At 57.9% G+C, this 20163-nt stretch overlaps 1 protein-coding gene across 1 annotated transcript in view; it reads left to right on the top strand.

Annotated features, from left to right (window-relative positions):
- The window catches only part of GREB1 (growth regulating estrogen receptor binding 1), a 53085-nt gene that overhangs the window by 1968 nt on the left and 30954 nt on the right, over positions 1-20163 (top strand). The window contains exons 2-12 of the mRNA XM_036335311.1: positions 3293-3412; positions 6126-6302; positions 10187-10369; positions 10705-10848; positions 11031-11174; positions 13530-13643; positions 14101-14244; positions 15287-15472; positions 18050-18409; positions 18611-18739; positions 19561-19689. Of these exons, the coding sequence (XP_036191204.1) occupies positions 3293-3412; positions 6126-6302; positions 10187-10369; positions 10705-10848; positions 11031-11174; positions 13530-13643; positions 14101-14244; positions 15287-15472; positions 18050-18409; positions 18611-18739; positions 19561-19689 (1830 nt within the window). The remainder of the gene's footprint in view (positions 1-3292; positions 3413-6125; positions 6303-10186; positions 10370-10704; positions 10849-11030; positions 11175-13529; positions 13644-14100; positions 14245-15286; positions 15473-18049; positions 18410-18610; positions 18740-19560; positions 19690-20163) is intronic.

Below are 20163 nucleotides of genomic sequence, written 5' to 3'. Positions count from 1 at the left end.
TTATGATCCCTCTCGCAGGCAGCGTCTCCTGTGTTTGTGCCGGTGATTGGGGGGGGGGGGGGGGAAATGCGTACTTTGTTCTCTGATAAGGGGGTCTCACCGTCTCCTTCTAGGGGAAACCCCTTGATGTGTTATTTATTTTAATTTTAATTTTTTTTATTGATTTCAGAGAGGAAGGGAGAGAAAGAGAGAGAGAGAGAGAGGGAGAAAGAAATACCGTATCAATGATGAGAATCATTGATCAGCTGCCTCCTGCACGCCCCTACTGGGCATTGAGCCCACAGCCTGGGCATGTGCCTCTGACTGGAATCGAACCCGGGACCCTTCAGGCGCTGCCCCATCCTCTGAGCCAAACCAGCTAGGGAGTTATTTATTTTTTAAAAAGAAAGACCAACTGAACTAAAGACACCCCACCCCAGCATGTTGAGCAAAGTGTTTGTTAAAGAAAATGCAGGTGCATTTCTATAGCCCCCCACCCTGAATGCCATGCAGGTTTTCTCGTGGGAAGAGAACAGTATTGGGGTGCTCACTGGAACAGCAGCGGCCCCAGGAGCCCAGGGCGGCCTGGAGACCTCGGCTCCTGTCGCAGTTCCCAGTTCCCCTGCGAAGGTCCTTTCCTGTTGGCTGCGTCTGGCGCCTTTCAAGCCCCCCCCCCCCCCCCCCCCCCGCCCCCAGACCTGGGTAAACAGTCTGGGTTCTCCCTCCTGCTTAGGAGGTCTCCTCGGCTGGTCCCTGGCTGACTCATCCCATCAAAGGCCCCGGATGCCTTGCGTGGACCTTTGACCCTTAATCCCGCTTCCTTGGAGACTGGGTTTGGAGCGCTGTCTTCCACCTTCTGCGGCTTAGGACCCTCCTCCATGTCTTCCGAGGGCCTGAACTCCTGGGCTTTCCGGCTGAGCAGAATCCTGTGCAGACTCCTGGGTGTGCCCTCGCGTTCCCAGGACTCTCTCCCCCCCTTTCCACTCTGATCCTCGGCTCCCTGCCAGCCCCCTCCCCACCCTCCACCCCCCTCAGCCTCTGGGTCACCGGCTCAGCGTGGTCTGGATTTTGCACAAGAGCGTGCATTCTATGCCACCCGTGCCGTAGGTGGCGAAGGACAGCGTGAGTGCCCACGGTGGGCTGTGCCGCGTGGCTGGTGCCTGGGGTCTGGGTGTGGCTCTATACCTTCTGCTCAGACATCCCCCCACTTCCTTCCCCCTCCCCCCTCCCCCGCCTGCATTTAATGGCAGGAAGGAAACATCCTGCCCCCTGTGTTCCCCCTGAGTCAGCTTTCCACACTCTTCCTGCCACCTGTGTCCTCTCAGGGGCACCAGGGGTCTTTTTTTAAAAAAAAAAAAAAATATATATATATATATATTTTATTGATTTTTTACAGAGAGGGAGGGAGAGATAGAAACATCTATGAGAGAGAAACATCGATCAGCTGCCTCCTGCACACCCCCTACTGGGGATGTGCCCGCAACCCAGGTACATGCCCTTGACCGGAATCGAACCTGGGACCCTTCAGTCTCCAGGCTGACGCTCTATCCACTGAGCCAAACCGGCCAGGGCAGCACCAGGGGTTTTGCTTCACTCCTGCGGTGACCATCCAAGGCCATGGTCAGAGCTGGCTTGCCTCTTGTCCCTCAGGCACCTTTAAAAGAGTGCTCACGGGGAGACTTGTTGCCCGTACCTGTGCGATTAAATCACACCTCGAGTATTCCGAGGGCCTTGTTTCCCCACGTGGCCGCTCCTTTACGGTTGCAGGCACAGAGAGGTTAAGTAAGTTTCCTGTGGCCACACAGACGGTGGCAAACCCAAGTCCTACAGCTTGAGTTTCCCGATTCCCAGTCCCATCTCTTCGCACTGCACACGATTTCATCACCGACCTAAAGCCACTTGACCCCCTGGCTGGCTGGAGGGTGTGAGGGCCAAGTCCGAGAAAAGCAGGCGAAATGGCCACCGAGAAGCCGGCAGGAAGAGAGGACATGAAGACGTGAAGGAGAAACCCTCGTCTCCTGGGGTAGGGCACTTCCGGGCCCTCGGAGGGACCCCGCTTCCGGAAAAATCTGTGTGCTCTTTATTAGATGATGTTTAAAGACAAGTCGGGAGATATTTGTTTTACCCAAAAGGTCTGTTAAAAGAAGTGAGAAGGACTGTATGTCAACGGTCCTTCACTGATTTGAACGCGCCCCTTTCTTTAGCGACGCTTTGGTAAATGAGGCGTCGCTGTGCACGCTCAGAGCAGGTGGGAGGTGTCGCCTGAGGAAGGGGTCCCCCCTCCCCCTCCCGCCCTCCAGGAGCTGAGAGTCTGTAGGGAGCGACAAGAGGCTCATGGCGCAGGGAGCCGTGAGCCGGGAGCCGTGGCATTTCCGTGGCGAAGTCCTGGCTCTCCGGGCAGTTCCTGACCTGGCATTCCTCCCAACATACCAGCTCCCGGACACAGAGCCCTGAGCTCCGGCCGGCGGTCCTGAGCCGGAATGGCTGCGCGTGGGTGTGGCCAGCTGGCGTGTTTGTATTTCTGGTGATGGTGCCTGCGCCCTCCCCGGGTACAGACTAACACCTGTCACCGCGCCCTCCTGCTGTGTGCGGGCGGGCCACCCTGGCCTGCGTTCTGCCTGAGCTGCAGCTGCCGAGAGCCTCCACGTGGGCGTCCGGCACCTGCTCCCTAGCGCTTCACTGAGCAGCTGTGGGCCAGGGCGGGTCTCTGAGCCTCAGTGGCCCTGTCTGTAAAATGGTCTGTTTGTGTGCTTTTAAAAAAATATATTTTTATTGATTTCAGAGAAGAAGGGAGGTGGGGGAGAGAGAATATCATTGATCGGCTGCCTTGCACACCCTCCACTGGGGATCAAGCCCGCAACCTGGGCATGTGCCCTGACCGGGAATCAAACCATAACCTCCTGGCTCATAGGTTGATGCTCAACCACAGAGCCACGCCGGCTGGGCTAAAAGGGCCTGTTTTAACACCACTGTGCCTCCCACTCGGATATTCTTGGGGTGCCTGCTTTGCACAGGTTTCACGCTCTGTCCTTTTCAACCCTGTGTATACGGACCGAACCCCGGTGCGTGTGCAGACGCGTGCAACCTTCGTGGGTGGGAAGAGATGCGACCCCGAATTGGAGGTCACGAGACCAGGCCCCGGCCTGAGTCTGTGCCCTTGGGACAGTCATGGGCCTGAGCGAGCCTCCGCTTTCCCTCTGAAGACGGCGGCCGTGCCCCACCCACGGTGCGGGTGCGAGGACTGGTCAGTTACTCAGGAGCGGACACCTGCTGGTACTCACCTCTGCCTGTCCCCTCCTCTCTCTCCTTCCAGGTGGTAGCCGAGTTGACAATGAGGAAGAAGAAGAAGAAGGGGACGGGGGCCTGGAGCCGAGCTGTCCCCCAACCGCCTACCAGATGCACCCCCCTCCCGAAGGATGCTGCACCACGGACGGTGAGCTGCCAGCCCTGCCCGGCGGTGCCCGCTGCCCTGCGTCCGCGGCTGTCCCTGTGCCCACGGCCCCCAGCGGGCAGTGGCTGGGTGCCCTCCCTCCTGTGCCTGCAGCATTGGCTACCCCAGGCCCTGTGGGCTCGGCCAAGCTCACAGCCTCTCAGCCGCTGTCTGGACGTTACGAGTGGACTCAGATCCCAGAGTTCGTTTTTCTACATTAGTTATTTTAAAATGAACATGCATTTCCCCCACTCAGGTGTGGTTGCATCGCCGAGTGCTCAGCTCAAAACTGATTGGTAGGAATAAGCTTTCACATCTACCGGTATTTTACTGTCGAAAAAGCAGACGTGCGTTATCGGAGGAGCCCTGTAAACTCAGCGACGTGAATCCCTGCTCCTGTGGGGCTCGGGGATGCCGGGTGGGGGACCGCTAGGTGCTTAGGCTGGGGTGGTTCCCCTTCATCCTCCCGCTGTGCCGCTGGCCAGACCGCCTGTGAGCTCATCTGTCCTATCCCCAGACAGTCAAGAAGTGGCACTAGTTAGTGATTACTCAGTTAGTTAGAATCACAGCGCCCTGCTCTGGAAATACAGAAATGAAGGTACGAGAGCTCCCTCGTTGATGGAGAGTCCTAGGAAGCAGCCATTTCACACATGATGTGGAAGGTGCTGGTAGGGTGGGCTGGGCGAGCAGGGGTGGGGTGCATGGGAGCAGAGGAGAGGTTCCTGATGCAGGCAGGGAGGGCTTCCTGGAGGAGGTGGCCCTCCATCTGGGTTTTGGAGAATTTGCAGGAGTTAGCCTGGAGGCTGTAATGGGTTTGGGGGCAGCCAGGACTGAGGAATAGCATGTGCAAAGGCCTAGCAGGGTGAGCGGATAGCTCCCTAGCTCAGGGATCTGCTAGCAGTGCATTTGCATAGGAGCCTGAGGGGCAGGCGGGGCTGGAGGAGTGATTCCCACGCAGTCTGCCTGTGGGCCTGTGGGTGCAGGATGGCCCACAGGGGAGGGAATCGGCCCTTGCAGGGGCAGCTCCTCCAGGCGAAGGGAGGCCAATCCCTTGGCTCTTCAAGAAGTATCATGTCCGGCGTCCAGGCGCTCACAGGCCACCGATGAAGGAAGAAAACGGTGGACTCTCCATTGGTGGCCATGAGAGTGATTTTCAGAGAATTTCCAAGAAAGTGCAGTGAACACACCGACTCCCACAGCCGGTCCCCCAGCTCTCCAGGAGGCAGGGCCCTCCACACAGCAGGAGGGGCCCAGGGCCTGGGGGTGAAGACCCGCTGGGCGCTCGACCTCAGCCTCAGGGCTTCCCCGTGAGGATGAAGGGAACCACCCAGCCTGAGGGCTGACCCGGCCCCATTGCCCACCTCTCAGCAGCCTTGAGCCAACCGTGTAAGCTCCCTGAGCCTTGATGTCCGTCTCGTTACCCTGGGGCAGCAACACTGCCCCCCAGGGGCCCACGGCAGCTTTGGCGCTTCCCAGCCGGGTGCCGCACACAGTAGGCCCGCAGATGTCCTGACGCTGCTTCCCGCCAGGGCCAGAGGGAGCCCTCGGAGGCCGTGCGTTGTGAACCACGGTGAGGCAGGTGCGCCCGGGGAGAGTCTCCCCAGAGCGCTGCGGTTTCGCAGCGACGGCCTCGGCGTTGTCGTCGGGGTTCACATCGTCTCCCTCGGAACCCAGTGATAGAGGAAGCATCTGGGATCGGTGAGCAGGCTAAGCGAGGACAACCCTGGAAGGGCCCGTCCAGAAACCTCAGCTGGTCCCTTCTCCTTCCTTTTCCCCAGACACTTTTGGACACTCACTGGCACTTATTAAACAGGAGCAATGCAGGGCTGCGCATAGTAGGTTTCCAGTTGTGAGTATGCGAAACAGTTGGTTTTTGTGTTATTTATTAATTCTTGCCTTACCACTGTAAACCTACTTCTGCCTGCCCCGTATTTAGAAGCTCTTAAGTACAAGACGTTCCAAGGGTATAGAGTAAAAGTCTCTATGCTGAGTGTCCCCTGGGTCCTGGCCCCCCGCGTCTGTTCCCCGAGGCTGCCAGTGTCCCCAGGATCTCACCCCTTATTCCTGCCTCTCGCCAGTCCTCATATACGTAAAATGCAGGGTGTGAAAATACCAGGTCACTCGCCATTTCTTGCGGATTTATCTTAGATACATTTAAAAAATAATATCCCATCTGGATGCATCTGACACCGGTTTATTTTTTGTTGTTAATCTTCACCCGAGGACATTTTTTCCCCATTAATTTTCAGAGAGAGTGGAAGGGATGGGGAGAGAGAGGAGAAACATTGATGTGAGAGAGACAGATTTTTTTGGTTGCCTCGTGCACGCCTCCCTGACCGGGGCCGGGGATGGAGCCTGCAGCCCAGGTACGTGCCCTTGACTGGACTCGAACCTGAGACCCTTCAGCCTGCAGGCCGACACTCTGTCCACGGAGCCACACCTGCTCTTGTATACATTTCAATTGACCATCGTTTGTCTACAGTTTTCCTGTTGAGCTCCACGTGTGCAGTAATTATATGGTGACACCGACAGTCATCACAGCATGGGGCTAAGTGTCACCCGTAACCACGGGGGCAATTGCATCTCTCAGGGTTGACCTCAAAGCCGACCACCCCCAGAGGTAGAGGTTGGTCCCGACAAGACCCAGGATGCCCTCCTCCCTCTGTCCGGCGGTCATGGCCCCGGTCCCCTCGGCACACCTGTCCCTTCCCCCTAGGGTTCTGCCAGGCGGGGAAGGACCTGCGTCTCGTCTCCATCTGCAGCGAGCCCATCGACGTCCCTGCGGGCTTCCTCCTCGTGGGCGCCAAGGCCCCCAGCCTGCCCGGCCACCTCCTGGTGTGCGCCGTGGACAGAAGGTTCCTGCCGGACGACAACGGCCACAATGCGCTCCTCGGTAAGCTCCTCCCCTGCCCCTCTCCACGCTGTGGCTCTGTCCGCACGGCGGCGGATGGGCCACCTTTGGGGACTCGTCAGCATGTCACACACCGCTTATGTCTACGATCTCTTTGTGGAATGGGATGGAAATGAGATTTGTCTTATTTATGTATTATTTATTTTTATTGATTTCAGAGAGAGTAGAAGGGTGAGAGTGAGAGACATAGATACATCAATGATGAGAGAGAATCATGGATTGGCTGCCTCCTGCACGCCCCCCACCAAGGATCGAGCCCAAATCCCGGGCCTGTGCCCTGACTGGGAGTTAGACATGGCCTCCTGGTTCATAGGGTGATGCTCAGCCACTGAGCCACAGTGGTGGGTGAGGTTTGTTTTGAAATGTCACTACCTTCCTGTAGAAACTCCATCATTTAGTATTCCTTTTTTTTTTAAAAAAAACACCTGTATTCATGAAACCTCCTCTACGTGCTTACCTATGTCAGGAATGGGACCCAAACTCTGTCCTAGCCCCTCCCAGAAGCGATCCGGCGTGAGGCAGGAGAACAAGGCTAGGTGTGTGTTCCTGCCTCCAGAACCTGCATATCCCGAGTAACTGCTGGGCACCCTCCGCCCGTCTCTCCTTCCGCTGACCTCGCACCTCTCAAGAGGTATCCCTCTTATCCTGGTTTTAGAGGTAGGCTTGGCCCTGTTAATGAACTTGCCCCAGGGCACTTGAGAAAAGGAACAGGGGCAGGATTCGAACTCGGCTCTTTCTGGCTCCAAATTCTACCCTTTCATGAACGACCACACCTCCCGGTCCTGTCTCCTGGTCAAGGTCAGCAGGGGGTGGTAGACACTGGGGCTTTCATCTTTCAACCAACCACTGGCTCACGGAGACCCCGACGCCCGGGCAGAGTTGAGGCCAAGCTTACCCAGCCTGACTCTCTTGGTTCCCACATTTATCGAGCTCTTACTGTGTGCCACGCTCTGGGCTCAGCTCACTCCTCCATCAGGGGAGGCCGAGAGCCCAGGGAGCTGGGTTCCAGTCCTGCGTGTGACCACAGCTTGCTCATGGCGGCTGGACCTCAGTGTCCTCTCCCACAAGGTGGGGAGGGGACGCCCACGTCTCTCCTGACCCCTCCGCAGCATCTCCCCTTCGCCCGGCCCTGGGGTTCCTGCGAGGAGAAGCTTGGTGATGATCTGTCTATTCCAGGCATAGCCTCGGGGACAGCTTCACTGTGGGAGCCAGTTGGGTGGTGGGAGTTTATGGGAAAAACTGGGTTAACTCCCTTCCAGTTCCTTCTGCACCTTCCTTGTGTACAAGCATTTAGACGTCCCGCATGTGCTGGGTGGGTAAGCGCACTTGAGGGGACATCTGCTGAGCACGTTTTCTGAGGCCTGTGCTGTGGATGGAAGGGCGGGAGGATCGACCCGGGGAGGACCGACCCAGAGAAGGAAATGGAATAGCTCCTGCTCTGAGGGCGGGGGTGGGGGGACACGGCCCCCTGTGAACTCTGAAGCCAGGCGATGGATGCTGACTGGAGGGACAGACGGCCCTGGGACAATGGACGCCAGGGAGAGAGAATGTTGAAGCCAACTCTCCTCTTGGGCAGCTTCATGGGCTTGTTGTAACTAGTTCTCGGGAAACAAGAAAAATCCCAGGAAACTCACTCTTCCAAAACCGTCCCAGGGTGGTTGATGGCTCTCAGATTTCATTGCTTCTGAGGCCACTGGGGGTGGAAGGTGTGGGGGGCCCGCGTTTGATCCCGCGGTGGTGGCTCCCCGGACCCCACCGCTCTGCGACCGAAAGGAATTGCGAGGGCAGTAAACCCCGGAGGGTCTGCGAGGTGGAGACGAGGACCTTTCAGTCCGTTCCCACCAGCCCGGAAACCTCCTGCTCCTCAGGCAGCCAGCAGAGGAAGTGGTGTCTTTGTTAATTGCTCGCCAAAAAGCCCCGGGAGGCGGGTCCCGGGTCGGTGGGCAGTAACCGAGCCTTTCTTCTTCTGAAGGAACTTTATGCTCTCGGCTTGCACACTCCACACTGCACAGGTTTCCTGCGATTTCCTGATGGCCGCACCGGGCAGGGCCGCCGGCGTCCGGGGCGGCGCTTCGGGCTTTGTAGGGCTATAAAACGAACTGCAGGTCATCTTGGGGGAAGCCATGGCTAGGCGCCCCTCCCCCGCCCATCGTTGATCATGGAGAGTCTTGTTTTAGTGACCGAATCCAAAGGGATTTTGTCTGAGAAAGTGGAGAGGTTACAATCCAGGTGTGTATTTCAGTTTTCTGTTTTGTTGGGAATGCACCTAAATTGGCTGATGGCTGAGGCCGTGTCGAGAGAAGGAAACTGTAAGCAGAATGTTCATCTTTTAGGTGGGGGTAAGCGAGTGTTTTGTTCACCCAGCAGGCAGGTAATGAAGCATTTGTGGAACGTGTCACCCCGAACTGAAGGTGGGCCTGAAGTTCAGCCTGGGCCGCAGAGCCACGGCGGACCCGCTCCTTCCCCCGGGTCCTCCTCTGGGGGCTCGGCGTCTGCTGGGAGACCCCAGGCAGCCGGGCTCGGAGGCCGCACCCACCACGGAGGCCCACTCACACAGATCTCGGCAGGGCTCTAGCCAGGGTGGCAGCGTGGCGGGGACCGCCGAGGGCGCACGGCTCCAGGGACGGGAAAGCCGCCTCGGGGATGTGGTGTTCTAAAGGTTATCGTAGACCCCCAGGTCCGAAGGGCGATTTCCAAAGAGAGGGCGTGCTGGATTCTTCCTCATGAAGACGTTTACTGCCTTTCAGACAATTCCTTTGAAAGATTAGAATGAGGGCATGTGTTCAGCTGGTGGTTTAAACCATGTCCCGTCTCCTGGGCCCGGTTGGTCAGCCGGCCTGCGGTCCTCATGGTTGGCCCTCCCCGGCCCGGGGTCACCTCTCAGAAGAGCAGCAGCTTCTCCCGACCAGAAAGCGCCTGCCAGCGCCTCCCTGCCGGAGAGACCGAGGCTTCCACTGTCATTTCGGAACCACAGAGAGGCAGGCGGTGGCCTGTGGTTCCACCCCTGCTTCCGAAACGGCCCACAGCCCACATTTCTCCCGGGACCAAGGCCTCCAGTCTGTGTCTGGACAGGAAGGCAGTGCTGGCCTCGGCAAATGGCTCTGCGCATCCTCCGTCTTGCGGCTCCGTTTCTCGTTTGTCCATCATTTCAACACCCGGGTCAGAGTCCCTTCCAGGGAGCGTGGGAGGTTTCTCAGGGCCTTCGTCTTCGATGGCAGCTGAGCTGTGTGTCTCAGGGCTCCCACCTTGGAGACAAGGGGCTCAGTACACGTGTTCGATGGTTACGTGAGTGTATGCAGAGAAATCGCCCGGCGTTCACTCGTACAGCTGCCTTGTTTCCAGTCGCCTTCCTTCCTCCTGTATTGACCAGTGATCTGACAGACCTGACTCATGCCGGGCACTCATCTGTGCACCTACACCGACATACACAGACGCAACTCACACCCCACGCCGTCACACTGACCCATGGGCTGGTTACGGGGGAAAAGGCAGGGATCGCAATAACTGCCACACTAAGGAAGGCATCGCAAGGCCCCCTGAGCAACAGAAAGGGCTGCCGGGTCTGGAGAGCAGGGAGGTGGCCCTGTGGGACGGGAGGTGCCTGGAGGAGTGGGCGTTTGAGTGGAGTGTTGAGTGCTGGGCAGAGGGCACGCAGTGGGGCTTCACGGCGGGAGAGCATGTGCCCGGAGGCAGGCGCGTGGGGGCGTGGGCAGGGGGAGTCCGTGGGAGTGGGACCAGCCCAAGATGACGGGGACCTTCGCCCCGTGGGGTGCTCTGGTGGCTGGTCAGAGTTTCCGGAAACTGTGTGTGATGCGAGGAGGACTTTGCAGGGCAGTTGGGGAGCTTCACCGTGTGTCTCCCTCCAGGATTCTCTGGGAACTGTGTTGGCTGTGGCAAGAAAGGCTTCTGTTACTTCACGGAGTTCTCCAACCACATCAACCTGAAGCTCACCACCCAGCCCAAGAAGCAGAAGCACTTGAAGTGTTACCTGGTCCGCAACGCACAGGGCGCGCTGGCCCCCGGCCCCCTCATCTGCTGGAAAGGCTCCGGTGAGCGAGGGGGGAGGGGGCGGGGGCCGGGTGCCCTCTGGGCGGGACACGGTGCCTGTCAGCAGGGCTTGGCAGAGAGGCAGCTCTGTAGCGGGCACGATCGCGGGCGAGAGGTCGGTGTGTGGCATTAAAACGCCACTTGGCATGACGGGCAGCCAGGGTACAGCGTCAGCCTAATTGTGTGGGCCGTTTACAGTAAATTTTAAAAATAGGGTTTATGTCGACCAGGGAGAAATTGTGTCACGTTTCTCTCTCTCCCTGAAACGCGCACCCTTGTCCTCCCCTGCCAGTCAGTGTCCCTCGGCTTGGGGTCACGGCCCTGTCTTGTCCCGTAGAGCTCCGAGGCCGGCAGACCCCCGCCGGCCCTGGCTCCAGCTCCCTCTTCCCGCTGCCGGACAGCTCCGGGCCCCCGGCGGCCTGCTCCAGCGAGCCCAGTCCTGGGACGAACCCCAGCGCCCCGGTCGGGGCACAACCAGCAGGTGAGGTGACGGAGCGGCCCCCAAGGAGCCCCCCGTGTGGCTGCCTGGTGATGCGGCCAGCCCTTCAGGGTGCATCGGACTGCCGTGTTCCCTTTCTCTGCCACGCCTGTGCTGTTCACCTTGAACTTGGAATTGTTTTCAACATGGACTGCGCTCTCTCTCTCTCTCTCTCTCTCTCTCAGGCCCAGGCTCCGACCCCCCCTCCCTGCCCGCAGCGGCAGGCCCTGCGGTGTTCAATGGCAGGGACTCCCCGCAGCAGCAGCAGCAGCAGCAGCAGCAGCTGGCGAAGGGCAAGCTGCCGGCAGGGCCCCGGCCCTCGGCACTAGGTAGCGGTGCTCCCCAGGGGTCTGCCCTTCTCTGGGTCAAGGCTTTGGGGGGATGAAGAACTGTCACCCAGAATGCCAAGTTATCCCCCCTTTCCCCCCGGAGACACTGGGTACTAGAAGGACAGCTGCTGGGGACATCAGTGGGGAGACTTCATGGGCTCCAGCCTGTTGGGTGCGAGACCCAAAAGGCGGAATGTCTGCAGCTCCTCCGCCCGGAGCCCGAGCCCAGCCCTTCGCAGTTGGATGCAGGCCTTCTCGTTGTTTGGTTAATCCTCACCCGAGGGAATTTTCCCATTGATTTTTAGAGAGAGTGGGAGGGAGAGGAGAGACACAGAGAGAGAGACATGGATGCGAGAGAGACACATTGATTGGTTGCCTCCCACATGCACCCTGACTGGGGCCGGGGGATCGAGCCTGCAACTGAGGTACATGACCTTGATCGGAATCGAACCCAGGACCCTTCAGTCCTTGGGCCGATGCTCCAACCACTGAGCCAAACCGGCCTTGACACTTGAGGACAGAGGTTGGGGAGTCGGCGCTGTGACCTCAACACAGCCAGACCAGTAGCTGCCTCAGAGGCTGCAGCGTGGAAGGAACCACCTGTTTGAAAGCTCCTTGTAAACAGAGTACTTTATGTTTTTAACTCTTTATTTAGTTAAAAAAATGTTTTCTTGATTTTTAGAGAGAGAGGCAGGGAGAGAGAGAGAGAATCACTGATTGGCTGCCTCCTGCACCCCTCCTACTGGGACGGAGCCCGTGCCCCGACCGGGAATGGAACCGCGTTCATGGGTCAGCCCTCGGCTGCTGAGCCTCATCAGCTGGGCTCTTTGCTCACTTTTTAAAGATGATTTCCTATCCGTCTAAGAAGGCGTGAGAGGGATCTCGGATCCCTTTTCCGAGACTGTAAAGCCATCCGTCTCCAGCTGCCGTGAGCTTGGGCCGCCGCATGCGAAGGAGGCGTTTTCTCGCTCTCCGGAGATCTTTCGAGATGGGCGGGGCCCAGGAGCGGGCGGATTGCACAGGCCCTGCTGGTTCTGCCTGCCCCTCCTCAGGCCACGCGTAGAGGAACGGTGCTCTGAACAGTGGTTCATCTCCCCTGGAGATGCCTTAGACCAGTGGTTCTCATCCTTGGCTGCACATTAGAATCACCTGGGAATCTTTTTAAAATCCTGATTTCTGGGCCTCATCCTCCGGAAATTCTGTTTCTTTGTTATGGGTGGGGCCACAACATTAGTCACAAAGAAACAGAATTTCCGGAGGATGAGGCCCAGAAATCAGGATTTTAAAAAGATTCCCAGGGGATTCTAGTGTGCAGCCGAAGTTGAGAACCACTGGTCTAAGGCATCTCCAGGGAGCATAGCCGCGCACCTGGTCCCCTCCCCACCCAGGTGCTGCGGTCTGGTTTCCGTGGGGTGGGGCTGCAGCAGGTGTGGAGGATTCTAGAAGCTTCTCAGGTGAGTTTAATATGCAGTCAGGATTGAATGTGCAGCTCTAAATGTAGGGGGAATTTTGCATCCGAAAATTCTTGATATTGTGAATAATCCACGGACAGAGCGTGAGTCACGGGCACGCTGTCTTCCAGTGTGGGCAGGGTGACTCATTGGCAGCAGTGGGTACCAGCCTCTGCTCCTCTGGATTTTTTTAGTCTGAAATTAGCTTTCAAGACTGGGCGGGGGAGAGGAGCCCGGTGGATCGGTACTGCCCCCAAGTGGTGAAGTGTGGTGGTGGCTTGAATGTGTGGCCGTTCCTCGCGTGAGAGGCTGTGAAGTGGGTCTCTGAGGCCACCATTGATTGGGCCCAGACTCTGTGCTTCATGTATATTCTTTTTTTTAAAAAAATATTTTTATTGATTTCAGAGAGGAAGGGAGAGGGGGATAGAGAGATAGAAACATCAGTGATGAGAGAGAATCATTAATTGGTTGCCTCCTGCTTGATTGGGGATGGAGCCCGCAACCCGGGCCTGTGCCTTGACGGGGAATCGAACTGTGACCTCCTGGTTCCTAGGTCCATGCTCAGCCCCTGAGCCACCATGGCTGGGCCACACAGATCCTCTTTAGTCCTGATCAAAGCACCTTGCGGGGTAGGTTTTCTCTCCCCTTTTAAAGGCGAAGGAGCTGAGGCTCCGGGTTAAAGGTCAGGCACCCGCACAGCTTTGGAGTAAAGCATCACAATGACTGGCAGGAGGTGTCCTGAGGCCTAGTGATGCCAATAGACGCCGAAACCCATTGCAAACTGTGATTTTAAGGAGTATGAGTGAGTGTTCTGCGAGTCAGGGGGCTGTTTTATTGAAGCCCCCCCCCCCCCCCCCCCCCCCCCCCCGGTGACAGCCTGACCCTCCCTCTGAATGTTCTCCAGGTATCTTCTCAAACTCCGGGCCCCCCAAGAAGCGCCACAAAGGGTGGTCTCCGGAGTCTCCCTCGGCTGCGGACGGCGGCTACCCCCAGGGAGGGGGGAACAGAGCTAAGTATGGTGAGTGACAGGAGCCTTGGCCCAACTCAAGGCTCGGGTACGGCTGGTGGCGTGTGCGCGTGTGGGCCTGTGTTTTTGTGTGTTGGCGAGGATTTCTAGGGAGGCTGACTTTGGAACAGCTAAAGGCTCTCCTGCCGTGTGTTCGAGTCGCTTAACAAAGCCTAGGATCCCTGCACATCAGTGAGTTCCCTGATCCCAAAGGAATTTGCAAAGGCGCTTGCCCGCCACCCGTCAGGGATAGTGGAGAGGAGAGGGGCTCACTTGGTGGGAAAGGTTGGACCAAGTGACCTTAAAGGGGCTTTCGGCCTCAGAAATTTGGGATTCCAAGACCTGGGTGCGCCCGTGAGTGTGTCAGGGGGTGAGGGTCAGGTTGTAGCAGAGGTGGAGGCCGGCCTGACCTTGGCCTGCAGGGGTGGATGCCTTGTCTGTGTCTTCCTAATACTCGCTGTCTTTCCAGAGAGCTCGGGCGTGGCCTGCGTGCCCCCGGTCGGCTTGGTGGGACCAGCCTCCGTCACCTTTCCTGTCGCGGCCTCCGGGGAACCGGTGTCGGTTCCCGACAACTTGTTGAAAATATGCAAGGCCAAGCCGGTGATATTTAAAGGCAGGTGCAGCGTGCAGCACGCGGTGGGGGTGGGGCGGCTGGAGGGAGGTGTGAGGGACAGGCCATATCCAGGCCTCGCTGCGGGCTGACTCCCAGGGTGTCCCCCCGAGAGCACGCGGACACTCCCGCCAGGTGCCAACCCAGAGAGCGCGCCTCAGTTTCCCCCACAGGCCAGTGCCCTGCTCTGCTCCAGGGGGTCCACTTGCTTGTTCACTTGTCCTTTCCTTCCTCCACTCCCGCCACCTCCCTGAGCTCCTGCCGGTGACGGGTTCGGTGCTGAGCGTCTGGTGAGAGATGAACCCTCAGCCTCTGCTGATGTAAGGGACCAGGAGCCGGTCTGGGCGTGGTCCGTGGTTTCCCTTGGCCACTGGTGTTTCTGACCGTGAAGTCCGACTTCGGTTGGGCAAGAATAGCCACCGTCACCACGGGGAAGCATGAAACACTAGATTGCATCTCTGTTTTGTGTCACTGGGCTAATGGGTGGCTGCTACGTGGAGGTCGATTGGGGGCTCACCTAAAGAAACCCCTTTGAAATGTGAGGACTTGATGACGGCACCCACTGCTGGCACCTATGAACACATGCATGCACATCCACACACACGTCCACACATACCCCCCACACATGCATGCACATGTGCACAGTCAGGTCCTTCTGAAGTGCATTAACACTGTATTTGGTGTCATGCTTGCAGGAATAGAGGAGAGGGGGTGGTAGGAAAGTGGGAGGGGTATCTTACTGCGAGGAAATAAGAGCAGGCACTCCGTTCTTTCTCCTTAAAACGGAAGTGGACAGGGTATTCAGGAAGAAGCGGCACATGTGGGTTTCGAACGGGGCCCCGTTGGCCAACCAAAATGCAGGCCGGCATTGCATCGCCTGGCCGTGTTCTCTGCATGGCTGTGTGTGTCTGGTGGCCCTGGGGACACCTGGCAGGGAAATGGAGCAAGGCAGGCGCGGGGCGTGGTGGTGTGGGCAGGGCTGGGGGGCGGGAGCCCAGGCTGTGCCCGAGGCCCGCTGACGGCCGATGCTGCTCTTCCTGCACAGGCCACGGGAACTTCCCCTACCTCTGCGGGAACCTGAATGACGTGGTGGTGAGCCCGCTCCTGTACACGTGCTACCAGAACTCCCAGTCCATCTCCAGAGCCTACGAGCAGCACGGGGCCCCCGCCCTGCAGCCCATCTCGGAGGAGATGCAACTGCTGCTCACCGTCTACTACCTGGTGCAGCTGGGTGAGCCCCCCCCCCTCCCCGCCTGCGGGGACCTCTGAGCTCTGAGGAGTGATCGCTATCGGGGGGGTGCCCCCGCACCCGCATCGCTGACCTCACTGGTGCCCTCACTGGCTGGTGGAGGTGGAATCCAGGGAAGGTGCTGGCAGATGCTACAGGGACTGCAGCGGTCATGCCCTGAGGGGCTGGGAAGGGCTTAAAGTAGGTCACACTCTATGGCGATAATTAAGAAAAGATTTACCCGCGGAGCCGGAGTTGAGTGAAGACTGATGATCAACTGTGGGGTGTGGGCACCCTTGATGGGCGGAGTCTGACGGGGGACAAACACCATATTGGAGCGGGCTAGAGAAGACAAGCGTGGCAGCCTGGACGTGGCAGCGTGGACCCTAACCCTAACCTTGCTGGGCGGAGGGGGGTGGGGGGAGTGGTTCTGGAAAGGGATGGGGCTCGGGAGGTCCCACAGCTAATCCAGTGAAATGTTGCCACAGCCCAGCGAGTGGGTGGCGGGACCCCCATTGTTTGAGATCCAGCATCGCTGCTGTAGGGGAGCTCAGGGCTCCGCAGCCGCGGCTGGGTGGGGACAGGTGTTCTCAGTAGAAATGTGGTGTTCTTTCCTCCACTCGCCCAGACATAGAACTGGGGCATGTAAACCAGAAATACCGGCAGGAAACCAGTGTCGAACGTAGTCAGTCTCACTAGGCATCCAAGAGATGCAAGTGAACAAATCAAACAAGTAAAATTTTCCTCCATTAAATGATGGGCAACAACTCGAGTGATGGCAGCCCTGGCGCTAAGGGGGCGGTGAGACCGGTGTCGCCCTGCGCCAGGACCTGGCCGTAAGCTGACGCAGTGAGACCTCTGCCAACAGCCTGGCGGCCTGCAGTAATTCCTTGCGCGCACGTTTGTGAGAATTCAGGCCGAGGACGTCAGCTCTGTAGCAGTGGTTCCCAACACGGGGCACACCACGTCTCACAGGGGGCAATGTGATTTAAAAAAAATATATATATTTATTGATTTCAGAGAGGAAGGGAGAAGGAGAGGGAGATAGAAACACCAATGATGAGAGAGAATCATTGATTGGCTGCCTCCTGCACACCCCACACTGGGGATCGAGCCTGTGCCCTTGACTGGAACTGAACCCGGGACCCTTCAGCCTGCAGACCGATGCTCTGTCCACTGAGACAAACCACGTAGGGTGGCAGTTTGCTTTTTAAGGGGGGCAATTTGAGAACGAGTTACTAGGAGTGAAGTTTTTGCATATCTTACGGTTCTAGGGGCCTCATATACAGTATATAAATATAGTGACATATTTACGCATTTCAGTTCTCTGTATGTTCTGAAACTTTATTTGCTATTTTTTCATATCACTTCATATTATTATTTTTTAAACAATTTTCTAGTGATTTCTTCCTAGTACTTCCACTGTCCTTTCCTTCTTCTATTTTTCTCTTTCATGGATGCCATGTTCTTTGGAAGCTTGTTTAGACCAAGTTCATGGCCTTTCAGGCTTCCTCCCCGTGAACAGGAGTCACTTTTTGAATAATAAGAATTAGGTGTCACAGGGCGGCATCCGGATGTTAGGGATGCTCAGGTGGGCGTGGCCAGGAAAAGGCTGGGAACCACTGCTCTCTGCAGACAGGTGCGTGCTGCAGACTTATCTGTGAAGGCGATTCTCTGGAGGCAATGACAGGACGGACGGTAGAGGCGTTGCTAAGTAGGTGCAGGTGCCTCCCTGTCATGGAACAGCACCTGCCCACTGTCACCTGCCTGTGCTGAGCCAGCTCAGCCAGGTTCGGTGAGCCTGAGAGGAGGTGGTGAAGGATGGAGAAAAGACAGACAAGAGAAGAAAGCTGGGTCTGGGTGGGAGCTGTCCTCTCCGATGGAGAGCTAGCGACAGCGCCATGGCCTGCAAGCCGAGTCTTTATTTTATAGTCAGATTCCACGAGGCAAAGTAAGGGCGTGGTCAAGATGTTTACAACGTTCGCGTGAGTTTCAAATCTACTCAGTTACCTGCACCTGATCAAGCTTTGTTTTGGCAGCACTTGCTGCACCTCCCGCAGCCTATATCACTCAGCCACGTGGGACCACAGGTTCGGACCATAAGGTCAAGCTTACAGCCATAGCCTTTGGCCATAATTGTGCTGGGAGGGCTCTGCCCTCCAGGCTGGGACTTGCACGTGGCTGTGCCACGAGAGGACTGTGCCCTCTCATTAGTCCGGGGCTTGAACCTGTCCAAACGCTGTAGCTGCTCTCCACACGAGGGAAAGGAGACTGGCTCTGAGGTTGTCTGCCCACAGCCCTTACAGCTATTGAAACCTGCCCATGGAGGGAACGTACTGAGAAATAGAAATAGCTGTGGTTCGGTTAGGATGGTGAGGTCATGGCTGCTTGTCTCTCCTTCCTGTTTCCAGCTGTCTGCAATACGATGCAGCACAAATCATTCAGATTATGTTGTTTTTAAATGGGCTTCGGCACATTTCCCCAGAATTACCCGTGTTTGTATGAAACCTCCACGTGGGGCGTGTGGGGTGGACGCTGATGCCTGTTCCGCCCGCCCTTCTGCCCGCCCCGTGTTGCCAGCTGCGGACCAGGTGCCCCTGATGGAGGACCTGGAGCAGATCTTCCTGCGCTCGTGGCGCGAGTCGCACCTGACGGAGATCCGGCAGTACCAGCCGGCGCCGCAGCCCTGCCCGCCCGCGCCTGGCCCCAGCCCCGGCCCCGCGGCGCCCGTCACCTCGGCGCAGCTGCCCTGGCTGGCCGGCCTGGCCGCCAGCTCCTGCAACGACAGCGTGCACATCATCGAGTGCACCTACTCCCTGGCCGAGGGCCTCTCCGAGATGTTCCGGCTGCTGGTCGAGGGCAAGCTGGCCAAGACCAACTACGTGGTGATCATCTGCGCCTGCCGGAGCGCCGCCATCGACTCCTGCATCGCCGTCACCGGTGAGGCCCTCCCGCCGTCTGTGCTGCTCTGGCCCGACGCCGCAGCGGCTGGGCAGGAACGCGGGCTCTTAGCCGGGCGGGCTTGGTGCGGGGCTTGGGGGGCGAGGGATAGAGACACCGACCCAGACCCGCCCAGACCCGCCACCGGGGCCTCCCGTGCTGATGCGAAGCAGAGGGCCCACGAGAGCTGCTGTTTTCCAGGGAAATACCAGGCCCGGGTGCTGTCCGAGAGCCTCCTCACCCCCGCGGAGTACCAGGAGGAAGTCAGCTACGAGCTGGTCACGGGGAAAGTGGCCTCCCTGGGGGCCTTCTTCAGCACCCTCTGTCCAGGTGGGCTTGTGGGGAGGCAGGTGCCAGGCATGAGCGGATCAGACAGATCAAACGAAGACATGGGGGTCCTCGGGGAGCCCTCCCCTCCTGACCTGCCGGGGCGTCCCTTGATCCAGACGTGGGGGCAGGGCCCTGGCTTGTGCATCAACACTTCTGGACTCGGCTGGCATGGCTCCTGGCATGGTCCCTTCGGCTGGCATGGTGGCTGGCATGGCTCCTGGCGTGGTCCCCTCGGCTGGCATGGTGGCTGGCATGGCTCCTGGCGTGGTCCTGGCCGGCATCTTCCTCGCTAGCTGTGGGTCCTCCTGGGCATTGCGGTTTCTGTCTTTTTGGGGCACAGGAGGGCCTTGAGCCTGTAGCTCTCTGCCTGTCTGCACCGCTCCTACCCCCCCCCCCCCATATTGCTTGCAGCCTCTCACTGGAGCCGGGTGTCCTCTGTGCCACACGCCGTGGGGTCTGTGCCGTGCGTGCCCTGCTCTGTCCTTTGCCCGGCTGCTCCCCCTCAGGGTCCACCCAGAGTCCCGGAATCCTTCACGGGCCCCTCCTCCATGACGGGCTTGGCCCCTTCCCTCTGTCCCTCCGTTGTCGTTCCTTCTGTCCCGGCAGCTTCGTGTTCCTGTGTAATTTCCCTTCTAGTTTGGACGCGGCGGGACCCTCCTGTCTTCCTTCTCTCCGCTCCCCTAGGCCCAGGGCGGCGCCAGGGCACCACCGGTGTCCCTGGGTGTTGGCTGAGTGTCCCTGGGTGTTGGCTGAGTGTCCCTGGGTGTTGGTTAAGTGTCCCGAGATGGAAAACCCATGTCTGTCCCTTCTGTTTTGGGCAGAGGGCGACATTGACATTTTGCTGGACAAATTTCATCAGGAAAATCAAGGCCGCGTTTCTTCCTCGCCCACTGCTGCCTCCGTCACCAAACCCATGTCCCTGGCTGTCGGCGGGGCCCCGGTGTGCACAAGTGAGTGTGGAGGGGAGCTGGTGGCCCCCCTTCTGCCCCCCATCCCCCAGGCTACAAGGAAGCAATGTTAGAAGCACACCCAGAGGGCTGGGCTTCTCCTTAGCACCCAAGGAGCCCTCATACCTACCTTTAATTTCAGTCTCTAGTGATGGAGGCCACTTACCCTGAAATGTGCGTCCCCTGGCTTGTCCTGAGACGGCGCATTTCTCTGTGTTGAGCCTCATCTTATATGTGATTGTTAACACATTGCGTACCGCATGGAAATCTCTAAAGCATACGCCAGGGACCGCACGTTTTGGGGCAAACTGCACGTATTTAAATCATCATAATGCACTTTAGGTGTTGTTTTTCAATAATTATAACATTTTTACTTACAAAAACAATTAAACAATTAAAGTTCCTAGTACTTTTTTAACGTATGGTACTGCGTAAAACATTTTCCTCTATGAAGAGGGACCAAACAAAATTTACATA

Source organism: Myotis myotis, unplaced genomic scaffold, assembly GCF_014108235.1.
Source record: "Myotis myotis isolate mMyoMyo1 unplaced genomic scaffold, mMyoMyo1.p scaffold_m19_p_14, whole genome shotgun sequence".
Classification (NCBI taxonomy): Eukaryota; Metazoa; Chordata; class Mammalia; order Chiroptera; family Vespertilionidae; genus Myotis; species Myotis myotis.
Note: the sequence above shows the minus strand (reverse complement) of the source record. Positions and strands in the feature narration are given on the sequence as shown.